This window comes from Carcharodon carcharias, chromosome 35, assembly GCF_017639515.1.
Source record: "Carcharodon carcharias isolate sCarCar2 chromosome 35, sCarCar2.pri, whole genome shotgun sequence".
Lineage (NCBI taxonomy): Eukaryota > Metazoa > Chordata > Chondrichthyes > Lamniformes > Lamnidae > Carcharodon > Carcharodon carcharias.
Genome location: NC_054501.1, coordinates 4,218,708 through 4,231,207, shown reverse-complemented (window position 1 = coordinate 4,231,207; position 12,500 = coordinate 4,218,708). Strand labels below are relative to the sequence as shown.

The window sequence follows — 12,500 nt, the reverse complement described above, 5'->3', positions numbered from 1 at the left end:
CGGAGGGTCAGAGCTGAGAGAGCCCCGCACTGTCGGAGGGTCAGTGCTGAGAGAGCCCCGCACTGTCGGAGGGTCAGTGCTGAGAGAGCCCCGCACTGTCGGAGGGTCAGCGCTGAGGGAGCGCCGCACTGTCAGAGGGTCAGCGCTGAGGGAGCGCCGCACTGTCGGAGGGTCAGTGCTGAGGGAGCGCCGCACTGTCGGAGGGTCAGCGCTGAGGGAGCGCCGCACTGTCGGAGGGTCAGCGCTGAGGGAGCGCCGCACTGTCGGAGGGTCAGTGCTGAGGGAGCGCCGCACTGTCGGAGGGTCAGTGCTGAGGGAGCGCCGCACTGTCGGAGGGTCAGTGCTGAGGGAGCGCTGCACTGTGGGAGGGTCAGTGCTGAGGGAGTGGCGGCCAATCACAAGACTGTCTTTCGGAACGAAACGTTAAACCCGAGTCTGCCCTCTCAGGAAGACGTTCAAGATCCCACGGCCGGTATTGGATGGAGAGCAGTGGCAGGGCAGGTGGGGTGCGGAGGGCGACTGGTGGGGGGGGGGGGGCCTGGCTTGTCCAGCGGACCCCACATCCCCTGAATGAATGAAAAAGCAAAAAAAAATCTCCCTCAACTCAAGTCGCTAGAAAACAGATGGACCGGGTCATCCTCACATTGGGTGGGGTTTCTGGGCTCTTGCTGTGCGCCAGTCGGCTGCCGCGTTCCCCTTCAGCGCGACGGGTGGACGGACTTCGAAGAGACGCACTCCACCGTCGGCCGGGGGGGGGGGGGGGCGGGGTTGGGGTGACGAGCGCGTTTCGGAAGGTCTGGAGATGGGACGCGGGGGCCAGTCAACAGAAGAGGGCGCCGACGGGATCGCCCTGTGCAGATTACCGCCCCTCCCATCCCCGCCCCGACCCCCCCCAACGGCCAGGGAACAGGGGAGGCAGACGACCGACGGGGGCAGGGCTCCGAGGGCAGGGGCGCGGGAGCGAACCCGAGCGGCGGGCGATCGGCCGTGGGGGGAAGCACGCTGCGAGGGAACGGGGCCTCTTACCTGCAGCACCAGGGCGTCAAGGGCCACCCGCTGGATCTCGGGCACCGGGTAGGGGGCGAAGGCGTCGTAATCGGACTCGGCGTACAGGCGGTAGCAGACCCCAGGCCCCGTGCGGCCGGCCCGCCCCTTGCGTTGCTCGGCGCTGGCCTGGCTGATCCAGAACTCCTGCAGCCGGTGCATCTTGGCCTTCGGGTCGTAGCTCATCTCTTTGACCTTTCCTGGGAGAGAGCGGAGAGGAGGCAGGGCAGCAGGTCAGTTTTGGTCTTGGAGAGCGCTGAACTATTCAACTGTGGGGGGCATCGCGGCAGAGCTCCTCTCGAGAACTTGCCCGAGCGACTGTTTCCCAGCTGAGGCTGCGGAAGCCAACAGACTGTCTCGCTGCTTGTGGGGTAGCGTTGGTGGGCAATCTCAGCCTCTGAATCAGGGACCGACTGCCTATTCAATACTGAATCCACACTGCCCATAAGGCCGGAGGTTCAGGTAAAATAAATGTCGCTCCATGTAGTCCCCATCAAACACTCCCAGCGCAGGTACAGCACAGGGTTAGATACAGAGTAAAACTCCATCTACACTGTCCCCATCAAACACTCCCAGGACAGGTACAGCACAGGGTTAGACACAGAGTAAAGCTCCCTCTACACCGTCCCCATCAAACACTCCCAGGACAGGTACAGCACGGGGTTTGATACAGTGTAAAGTTCCCTCTACACTGTCCCTATCAAACACTCCCAGGACAGTTGCAGCACGGGGTTAGATACAGAGTAAAGCTCCCTCTACACCGTCCCCATCAAACACTCCCAGGACAGGTACAGCAAGGGGTTAGATACAGAGTAAGGCTCCCTCTACACCGTCCCCATCAAACACTCCCAGGACAGATACAGCAAGGGGTTAGATACAGAGTAAAGCTCCCTCTACACCGTCCCCATCAAACACTCCCAGGACAGGTACAGCAAGGGGTTAGATACAGAGTAAGGCTCCCTCTACACCGTCCCCATCAAACACTCCCAGGACAGATACAGCAAGGGGTTAGATACAGAGTAAAGCTCCCTCTACACCGTCCCCATCAAACACTCCCAGGACAGGTACAGCACGGGGTTAGATACAGAGTAAAGCTCCCTCTACACCGTCCCCATCAAACACTCCCAGGACAGGTACAGCACGGGGTTAGATACAGAGTAAGGCTCCCTCTACACCGTCCCCATCAAACACTCCCAGGAAGGGTACAGCACAGGGCTAGATACAGAGTAAAGCTCTGCTCTGTACAGCGCCCTTTCCCACTCACCAGAATCCACAACGAAACGCACGCCATCGATCGTAACGGACGTTTCTGCGATGTTCGTAGCTACGATGCACTTCCGGACACCTGGTGGGGCGATGTCGAAAACCTGGAAACGAAGGTCAGGATGGATTTAGACAGCAGTCAGGTCGGGAATGAGCAGCAGTTATGGGTTCTCTTGACTGAGTATGAAACGAGCGTTCAAATTAGCATAACCCGTTGTTTAAACAAAGACCTAAGAACATCACAATAGATCACCCAGTAAAGACACAAGCACTGTGCACACATTCTAGACGTATTTGTATTGTCAGTTTGTGTCTCAGCCGGTTACACTCTCGCCTCGGAGTCAGAGGGTCATGTGTTCAAGCTCCCACTCCAGAAACCCGTACCCAAAATCCAGGCCCGACACTTCCCCAAGTTCCAGTGCTGAGGGAGCGCCGCACTGTCGGAGGGTCAGTGCTGAGGGAGCGCCGCACTGTCGTAGGGTCAGTGCTGAGGGAGCGCCGCACTGTCGTAGGGTCAGTGCTGAGGGAGCGCCGCACTGTCGTAGGGTCAGTGCTGAGGGAGCGCCGCACTGTCGTAGGGTCAGTGCTGAGGGAGCGCCGCACTGTGGGAGGGTCAGTGCTGAGGGAGCGCCGCGCTGTCGGAGGGTCAGTGCTGAGGGAGCACCGCGCTGTCGGAGAGTCAGTGCTGAGGGAGCACCGCGCTGTCGGAGGGTCAGTGCTGAGGGAGCGCCGCACTGTCGGAGGGTCGGTGCTGAGGGAGCGCCGCACTGTCGGAGGTTCGGTGCTGAGGGAGAGCCGCACTGTCGGAGGGTCAGCGCTGATGGAGCGCCGCGCTGTCGGAGGGTCAGCGCTGAGGGAGCGCCGCACTGTCGGAGGGTCAGTGCTGAGGGAGCGCCGCACTGTCGGAGGGTCAGTGCTGAGGGAGCGCCGCGCTGTGGGAGGGTCAGTGCTGAGGGAGCGCCGCGCTGTCGGAGGGTCAGCGCTGAGGGAACGCCGCGCTGTCGGAGGGTCAGTGCTGAGGGAGTGCCGCACTGTCGGAGGGTCAGCGCTGTGGGAACGCCGCACTGTCGGAGGGTCAGCGCTGAGGGAGTAGTGGGCAGTACCTTGTCCTGTTCTGTTGCTGAGAGCCCGCTGTGAAGGGGGAGCACGATCCAGCGCTTGGTGAGGTTGGCGTAGGTCCGTGCTGCGTCTGCCACGGCCCCGATCTCGGCCGCCCCGCTCAGGAAGACCAGCAGATCCCCCCGCTCCTCGGCTGGGTACCTCTGGTCGATGGCCTGCATTACCCTCAGGTAGGGTCCGGCTTGAAAGCGCTCGCCGCTCTCCCCGTCCGCCTCCTCGATGGGCTGGTAGATCACCTGCAGGAGGGAGACGCCGGGATTAACCCACAGCCCGACTCCCGTGACAACAGCCTCCTCCCGGCCGAGGGTTTTGGGATTGGGTGGGGGGGGTGCGATGGACAGGGGTCTGAGGAGAACGGATTAGGGGTCAGGATCAGGATTTGGGGTTCAGGGTCAGGGGTCAAGGGGTCTGGATCTGGGGTCGGGAGTCAGCGTCGGGAGGCAGGATCAGGGGTCGAGGGTCAGAATCAGGAGGTCAGTGTCAGGATTGCGGGTCAGGGGTCTCAGGGTCAGGATCAGGGGGTCAAATGAGTCAGAATCAGGGGTCAAATGAGTCAGAATCAGGGGTCAAATGAGTCAGAATCAGGGGTCAATTGAGTCAGAATCAGGGGTCAATTGAGTCAGAATCAGGGGTCAATTGAGTCAGAATCAGGGGTCAACTGAGTCAGAATCAGGGGTCAAATGAGTCAGAATCAGGGGTCAAATGAGTCAGAATCAGGGGTCAAATGAGTCAGGTTGAGGGGCCGGGGGTCAGGTTGAGGGGCCGGGGGTCAGGTTGAGGGGCCGGGGGTCAGGTTGAGGGGCCGGGGGTCAGGTTGAGGGGCCGGGGGTCAGGTTGAGGGGCCGGGGGTCAGGTTGAGGGGCCGGGGGTCAGGCTGAGGGGCCGGGGGTCAGGCTGAGGGGCCGGGGGGTCAGGTTGAGGGGCCGGGGGGTCAGGTTGAGGGGCCGGGGGGGTCAGGTTGAGGGGCCCGGGGGGTCACAGGTTGAGGGGCCGGGGGGTCAGGTTGAGGGGCCGGGGGGGTCAGGTTGAGGGGCCGGGGGGTCAGGTTGAGGGGCCGGTGGGTCAGGTTGAGGGGCCGGTGGGTCAAGTTGAGGGGCCGGGGGGTCAGGTTGAGGGGCCGGGGGGTCAGGTTGAGGGGCCGGGGGGTCAGGTTGAGGGGCCGGGGGGTCAGGTTGAGGGGCCGGGCGGTCAGGTTGAGGGGCCGGGCGGTCAGGTTGAGGGGCCGGGGGGTCAGGTTGAGGGGCCGGGGGGTCAGGTTGAGGGGCCGGGGGTTCAGGTTGAGGGGCCGAGGGTCTGGATCGGGGTCAGGGTGAGGGGTCAGGAGTCAGAATCAGGGGTTGGGTGTCAGAATCAGAGGTCACGGTCAGGGGTTGGGAGTCAGGATCAGGGGTCGTGGGTCAGGGTCAAAATTAGGGGTCAAATGAGTCAGAATCAGGAGTTGGGGGTCAGAATCAAGGATCAGGGTCAGTATCATGGGTTGGGTGTATGGGACCAGAGGCTGAATGGTGAAGTTCAAGGTTCGGGGTCAGGATCAGGGGTCAAGATCAAGAGTCCCAGGGTCAGGGTCACGGAATGGGTGTTCAGGATCAGGGGTCGGGGGTCAGGACTAGGGTTTGGAGGGGTGAGGATTGGGGTTTGGGAGTCAGAATCAGGGTCAGAGACGGGGGTCGGGGGGTCAGAGAAGGGGGTCGGGGGGGTCAGAGACGGGGGTCGGGGGGTCAGAGACGGGGGTCGGGGGGTCAGAGACGAGTCAGAGGGCTGATGATCAGCGTTCAGGTTCAGGGTTGATGATTTCCACCCCCCCCTCACCCCTCACCCTAAGCTCACCTTGATGGGGAAGAGCCTCCCAGGGACCTGGAGAATGGGGGCGCCGTCGAAGTAGCGGGAGAAGAGCTGGACGTTGATGGTGGCCGACATGAGGAGGAGGCGGAAGCCGGGCCTCGCGGCCTGCAGCCCCCGCAGGACCCCGAGGAGGAAGTCGGAGTGGAGGTGCCGCTCGTGGGCCTCGTCGACGATGACGGCGCGGTAGCGCTCGAGGGCGGGGCCGGCGGCCTGGAGCTGCCGCAGGAGGAGGCCCTCGGTCAGGAAGAGGAGGCGGGCGCCGGGCGGGGCCTGGGCCTCGAAGCGGACGCGGTAGCCCACCGCCGAGGGGTCCAAGCTCTCAAGCCCCACCCGCCGGGCCAGGGAGAGGCAGGCGATGCGGCGGGGCTGGGTACAGGCCAGCCGCTCGCCCGCCTGCGCCCAGTCCTCCAGCAGGTACTGCGGCACCTGGGTGGACTTGCCGCAGCCCGTGTCGCCCGCCACCACCACCACCGGGCTGCCCCGCACCAGCTCCAGCAGCCGGGCCCGGTAGCCGGCCACGGGCAGCGCCCGCCGGGACCGCAGCAGCTGGGCCAGGCGCCCGAACGCCTGCTTCTGCCGGAACTCGGCGTAGTGCCGCAGCGCCTGGCGGAAGGCGGCCCTCTCCCCCCGCGGAATCTCCCCCTCCCCCGGCTCGGCCCTGTCCCCTCCTCTCCTCCTCTTCCTCCTCCTCTCCCCCCCCACCCCGCAGGCCGCCGGCTCCACGTCCCCTGTCACCACCGACAGGTTAATCCGGTAACTGGCGTCGTATTCCATCGGCACGTCCAGAACCAACCCTTTTTCCTTACCCTCCTTCCCCCCTTCCTCTCTCCTCCTCTCGTTCCCTCCTTCCTCTCTCCTTCTCTCCTCACCTCCTCCCTCTCTCCTTCTCTTCTCACCTCCTTCCTCTCTCCTTCTCTCCTCCCCTCCAGCTCTCCTTCTCTCGTTCCCTCCTTCCTCTCTCCTCGCCTCTCCCTCTCTCCTCTTGTTTCCTCCTTCCTCTCTCCTCCCCTCTCTCCTTTTCTCGTTCCCTCCTTCCTCTCTCCTCTCCTCCCCTCCATCTCTCCTTCTCTCCTCCCCTCCATCTCTCCTTCTCTCCTCCCCTCCATCTCTCCTTCTCTCCTCCCCTCCATCTCTCCTTCTCTCCTCCCCTCCATCTCTCCTTCTCTCCTCCCCTCCATCTCTCCTTCTCTCCTCCCCTCCATCTCTCCTTCTCTCCTCCCCTCCATCTCTCCTTCTCTCCTCCCCTCCATCTCTCCTTCTCTCCTCTCCTCCTTCCTCTCTCCTTCTCCCCTTCTCTCTCCTCCCCTCCTCTCCTTCCTCTCTCCTCCCCTCCTCTCCTTCCTCCCTTCTCGCCTCTCCCCTTCTCTCGCTCCGTCCTTCCCCTCTCCTTCCCTCCATCCCTCCGCCTTCACTTCTTTTCTCATTCCTCCTCTCCCCTGCCTGTCGCTCTGCCCCCTTCCTCTCCCTCTGCCTCTCCTGAAAGCGCTGGTAGCGCTCCAGGAAGCTCCAGAACTCCCGGCATTCCTCGCTCCCCACCCGGATGAAACCCGTCCCTCGGAAGAAGAGCTCTTCCAGCCGTGCCCGGGTCTCAGGGTGGCTCCAGTTGTAGCTTCCCACTCCTATAGTGGACATTGTGATCTCCACCCTGACTGGGGGAATCTCACTCTCTCTCTTTAGCCTAACCCTCCGTGTCCAATACTTAAGATGTCACACAGCCTGTTGGAGGGTCTCCCCCTCTCTGCTGTGTTCACCGGTACCTCTCTGTGATTCTAGCTTTCTGTCAATGTCCTAAACTCTCTCTCAGCCTCTCCGTGACTCTACACTTAATTCCTAACCACCACTCCTTTCTCCGTCCCCTTTCACTCTCCCTTTCTCTCAGTATCTCAGTCTCTGTCCTCTATCTTTCCGCTTCCAGTTTGGGAAGTCTCTCACGCCACTCCCCAATAATCTGTCTCTTCTCTTCCTCTATCTCTGTGCCCTGGTCTCTCTCTCTTTCTCTATCTACCTCTGTGTCCCAGTCCCTTTCTCTTTTTTCTCTCCCTCTATCCCTGCATCCAGTCTCTCTATCCCTTTTTCACTCTCTGCCACAGTCTCCCTATTCCTTTCCCCCTCTGCTCCTTTCTTTCTCTCTCTCTCTCCCGCTTTTCTCCCTCTCTCCTCTCTCTCTCTCGTCAGTTTCTCTATCCCTTTCTTTCTCTATCCCTCTTTTCTCTCTCTCTAGTCAGTTTCTCTATCCCTTTCTTTCTCCCTCTATCCCTCTTTTTTCTCTCTCCTTTCCCCTCTTCCCTTTCCTCTTTTCTCTCTCTCCTTTCCCCTTTCCTCTTTTCTCTCTCTACTGCCCAACTCTCTCTATCCTTTCCTTCTCTCTCTCTCTTTCCTTCCTATCTCCCTTTACTTTCCTTCTCTCTCCTCTTCCCTTTCTCCATCTTTTTCTCTCTCTCTAGCCTTTCCTTTCTTTCTCTCTATTCTTTACTCCACCTCTCTCTCCTTTGCCCTCTTTCACTCTCTCCCTCTTTTCTTTCACTCTCTCCCTCTTTCCTTTCACTCTCTCCCTCTTTCCTTTGCCCTCTTTCACTCTCTCCCTCTTTCCTTTCACTCTCTCCCTCTTTCCTTTCACTCTTTCACTCTCTATCCTTTCCTTCTCATCTGTCCTTTCTCTCTTTTCTTTCCTTCACTCTCTCCCTCTCTCTCTCTCTCCTTTTCCTTCTCTCCCTCTTTTCCCTCTCTTTCTCTCTCTCTCTACAGTCTTTCCTTTCTTTCTCTCATTTCTTTACTCCATCTCTCTCCCCTTTTCTCCCTCCCTCTCTCCGGCTTCCATTTGCGTCGCGTATTGATGACGTCGCGGACCGACCGGGCGACCATCGGGGAAAAAAAAACACCCCGCCCCCCCCGGCCGGCGAGAACCACTGAAACAAATGGTGCGCAGGCGCGCAGGCCGGGCGCCCCCTGGGGGCACTGAGGCCTTGGCGTGCCCGCCCGCACCATAACCAAACACAACACAAACAAGCCACCCCCTTCACCCCTCACCCCCCATCCCACAACACCACCACAACTGTTATTCGACCAAATTATACCCTGAAAACGTGCTTCAGTTCCCATTTTTCCATTTATATTCTTAGAAAACCATTGCGTTTCCCCTAAAAATGCAGAGTGAGTCATGGGCTCAATGGTCCAATTGGCTATTGTCACACAAATCCAATTTTATTATCACATATGATAAAGTCGGCATCTCGTTCTCCCACTCTGATTTCAGACCTTTATTCCGCCGTTAACGCGTTCCGCGATTTTTGCTTTCAGGCAAGCGCCGGCCTCCATTCTGCCATTGACACCCTCCCTGGACCAACGCTTTGACTCTTGGTGACCGCCATCCCCACCCCCGCTGCCTGGCGTTGCCGCGAGATCTTCGACAGTCAATGCCCCCCCCCCACCCCCCTCGCCCTCTAACCCATTCCCGACCTCCCCTTTTACGCTCCACCTGCCTCACCGCACCCCACCCCCCCCCCACCCCCACTTCCTCCACAGCTTAAAACCCGTCAACCATCTTGGGTTCCAAAGTTGGACTCGAAACTTTCACTCTGCGGAGATTCTGCCAGACCCGCTGATATCTGACAGCACTTTTTTTGGTTTTTAATCATACGGACGTCGATTCGGCAGAGGTGTCACGAGAGGCAAATCGCATTTGACCAATCTATTAAGACTTCTATTTCCCGTGTGTGCACGCGAGGCTAGATAAGGGCGATCCAGTAGATGTCCGCTATCTAGACTGTCAACAAGCGCTCCATAAGGTGCCACATTAAACGTTGCTGCACACAAACAAGGGTTCAGGGAGCCATGGATAATATGTTAGCATGGATCGTCGATTGGTTACACTAGGCTTGCTTGTTCAATCTTTTTGCATGGGGCCCATATTCCAACCCCTTTCTCACTCAGGAAGCCAAAGCGCAGACTTCAGGGTGAAGAGGTTCGGCACAACATTCAACGTGAATTTCAAAACAAAAAGTTGAGTGTGAAGAAAGAAACAACATGCCAAGAGAAAAGTAAAGCTCACCACCACCTTCTCAAGGGCAATTTGAGATGGGCAATAAACACTGGCAACTGACGAGTGAATTAAAAAAAATGATCAAAGCAACTAATCGATCATTTAAGAAAAGTGAGTAATTAATAAAGATATCGTTAGATTGTGAGTCAGAACGTGTGTGCCCGACTCACTCCCAGTCACAGGGCGAGCATTCACTCACCCTCACCCACATGAGGGCGAGGGTGAGTGTATCCTGAGACTGGGAGTGAGCCAGACACTCACACACTCTCTCACACACACACTCTCATACTCTCTCGCTCTCACACTCTTGTTCTCTATCTGACGCTCTCTCATGCTCTCTCACACACACACTCTCTCATACACACTCTCACACTCTCGCTCTCACACTCGTTCTCTATCTCACGCTCTCTCACGCTCTCACACACACACACACTCTCTCACACACACTTTCTCTCACTCACACATGCTTGCTCTCTGACACACACATACTTGCACGCACGCGCAATCTCATTCTCTCTCACACTCTCTTTCTCACAAGCGCACACTCTCTCTCTTTCTCACACACTCTCACATTCTCTCTCTCAAACTAACAATCTCTTTCTCTCACAATCTCACACACTCACACTCTCTCTCTCACAAACACACACGCACTCTCTCACTCACTCTCTCACACACACACATGCTCACGCTCCCTCATACCGACTCCCTCTCCCACTCACATTTTCTCTCTCACACAACACACTCACTCTCTCTCACGCCCACTCTCGCTCTCTCTCTCACTCTCTCTCTCACACACAAACGCTCACTCTCTCTCATACCCATCCCTCTCCCACTCACACTCTCTCTCACACACACACTCTCATACTCTCTCGCTCTCACACTCTTGTTCTCTATCTGACGCTCTCTCACGCTCTCTCACACACACACTCTCTCATACACACTCTCACACTCTCGCTCTCACACTCGTTCTCTATCTCACGCTCTCTCACGCTCTCACACACACACACATACTCTCTCACACACACTTTCTCTCACTCACACATGCTTGCTCTCTGACACACACATACTTGCACGCACGCGCAATCTCATTCTCTCTCACACTCTCTTTCTCACACGCGCACACTCTCTCTCTTTCTCACACACTCTCACATTCTCTCTCTCAAACTAACAATCTCTTTCTCTCACAATCTCACACACTCACACTCTCTCTCTCACAAACACACACGCACTCTCTCACTCACTCTCTCACACACACTCACTCTCTCTCACACCCACTCTCTCCCTCTCACTCACACTCTCTCACACACACACTCACTCTCTCTCACACCCACACTCTCTCTCTCACTCATACTCTCTCACACACACACACACTCACTCTCTCTCACACCCACTCTCTCTCTCTCACTCACACTCTCTCTCACACACATGCTCACTCTCTCTCACACTCACTCTCTATCTCTCACACTCACACTCTCCCTCTCACACACACACACTCTCCCCCTCTCTCACTCACTCTGTCTCTCTTAAAGAGACAAACACAGCTAAAACTCCACAGGCGAACATCACAACTGTGAGCAATGCCACTGTGAGTAAGCAAATAATAAAAAAATTCCTTCATTCTGGGACAATATTAAATAAACTCACAAATTTATTAAAAATACAGCCTTAAATATTAATAAAAATAATAGGATACAACATTTGGAGTAATAAATAGACAAGGTATCGACCACAACAAAATTAAATACAAGATAAAAATATATTAAAAATTAATTAATAAATATGTTCCATTAAATAAATTAAATAGGGTTCAAAATTGTGGATTCCAACAGTGTGGAATAAAAACAGAAAATGCTGGAAATACTCAGCAGGTTAGACAGGATCTGTGGAGAGAGAAACAGAGCTGGTGTCTCTGAGGATAAGTCCCAGATCGTGGTCTCCTTATTTAAGGAAGGATGCCAGTGCGTTGGAAGCTGTTCAGAGAAGGTCGACCAGACTAATACCAGAAATGGGTGGGTTGTCTTATGAGGGAAGGTTGGACAGGTTAGGCTTATATCCGCTGGAGTTTAGATGAGTGAGAGGTGACTTGATTGAAACCTTGAAGATCCTGAGGGGTCTTGGACAGGGTGGATGTGGGGAGGACGTTTCCTCTTGTGGGAGAATCTAGAACGAGGTGGTCACTGTTTAAACATAAGGGGTCACCCATTGAAGAGGGAGAGGAGGAGAAATTATTTCTCTCCGAGGGTCGAGAGTCTGGGGAACTCTACCTCAAGGGGTGGTGGGAGCAGAGTCTCTGAATGTTTTTAAGGCCAAGATGGATAGATTCTTGATTAACAAGCTGGGAGGGGGGGAGGTTATCGGGGGGTGAAAGGTTATCTGGGGAGGCGGGCGGGAATGTGGGGTTGAGGTGACAATCGGATCGGCCACGATCTTATTGAATGGGGGTAGCAGGCTCGAGGGGCTGAGTGGCCTCTTCCTGCTCCTAACTTGTACATTCGTATGGTCAGAAGTGGGAAAGGCCACATCCCTACCCCCACCCTCCCCCCACCACCCCCCCCACCCCCCCCACATTGGCGGACTTGCCGTGGGTGACCAGCGTTTCCGGCCCGCGTTGGGTCTCTGGCAGTTGCGGTGTTCCGCTTTGGTGCTGAGGGGAGGTCCTCTGCGGGGAGGTCGGCAGCGAAGGGTGAGGAGGGAGCGGGGTAGGGCCGCGGGGAGACGGGGAGGAGGCTGCTCGGCCCGTCACCTTCGTGCTGGCTGCCTTTGCAGGCGCAGCGCGACCAGTCCTGCCGAACCTCCCCCGCCCCTTCAACCGCACCCCCACCCCAATCCCTGACCAGCCCCGCCTTTTCCCGATCGCGATGAGGGTCCTTGAGGACGGGCAGAGGTTCTGGGACTTGGGTGACGATCCTGCTGTCTGCAGCGGTGGGAGCGATGACGATGGCGTTAACACGATGGACCCCGGGCCACGCAGGTCAGGTGCTCGTTCAGGAGCCGCGCCAGGTCGTCGACCACTCGATCCACCGAGCTGTCCGGATTCTCCTGCAAGGAGGGAGGGGAGGGGGTGAGGGGGGGTGGGGGGAGAGACAGGAAGAGGGGGGTACAGGTTACTGAATCGCTCGCTCCGCCAGACTGCGCTCGAGCGACGGGCGCCTCCCCTCCCCCGCCTGCTCCGGGCCTGGAGGGAATGAGGGAC

At 57.6% G+C, this 12,500-nt stretch overlaps 1 protein-coding gene across 2 annotated transcripts in view; it reads right to left on the bottom strand.

The window, feature by feature from the left end:
• dhx34 (DEAH (Asp-Glu-Ala-His) box polypeptide 34) overlaps positions 1 to 7,386 on the bottom strand; it is a 60,089-nt gene extending 52,703 nt beyond the window's left edge. Inside the window, exons 1-5 of one of the 2 annotated variants that reach the window (XM_041179657.1) lie at positions 6,681 to 7,386; positions 5,254 to 6,113; positions 3,411 to 3,662; positions 2,309 to 2,411; positions 1,027 to 1,244 (exon numbers count right to left, since the gene is read on the bottom strand). In XM_041179657.1, coding sequence (XP_041035591.1) covers positions 1,027 to 1,244; positions 2,309 to 2,411; positions 3,411 to 3,662; positions 5,254 to 6,113; positions 6,681 to 6,900 — 1,653 coding nt within the window. In that variant the 5' untranslated portion in view covers positions 6,901 to 7,386. The remainder of the gene's footprint in view (positions 1 to 1,026; positions 1,245 to 2,308; positions 2,412 to 3,410; positions 3,663 to 5,253; positions 6,114 to 6,680) is intronic. The other variant, XM_041179656.1, reaches the window with a different exon arrangement.
• Between the last annotated feature and the right edge of the window lie 5,114 nt (positions 7,387 to 12,500).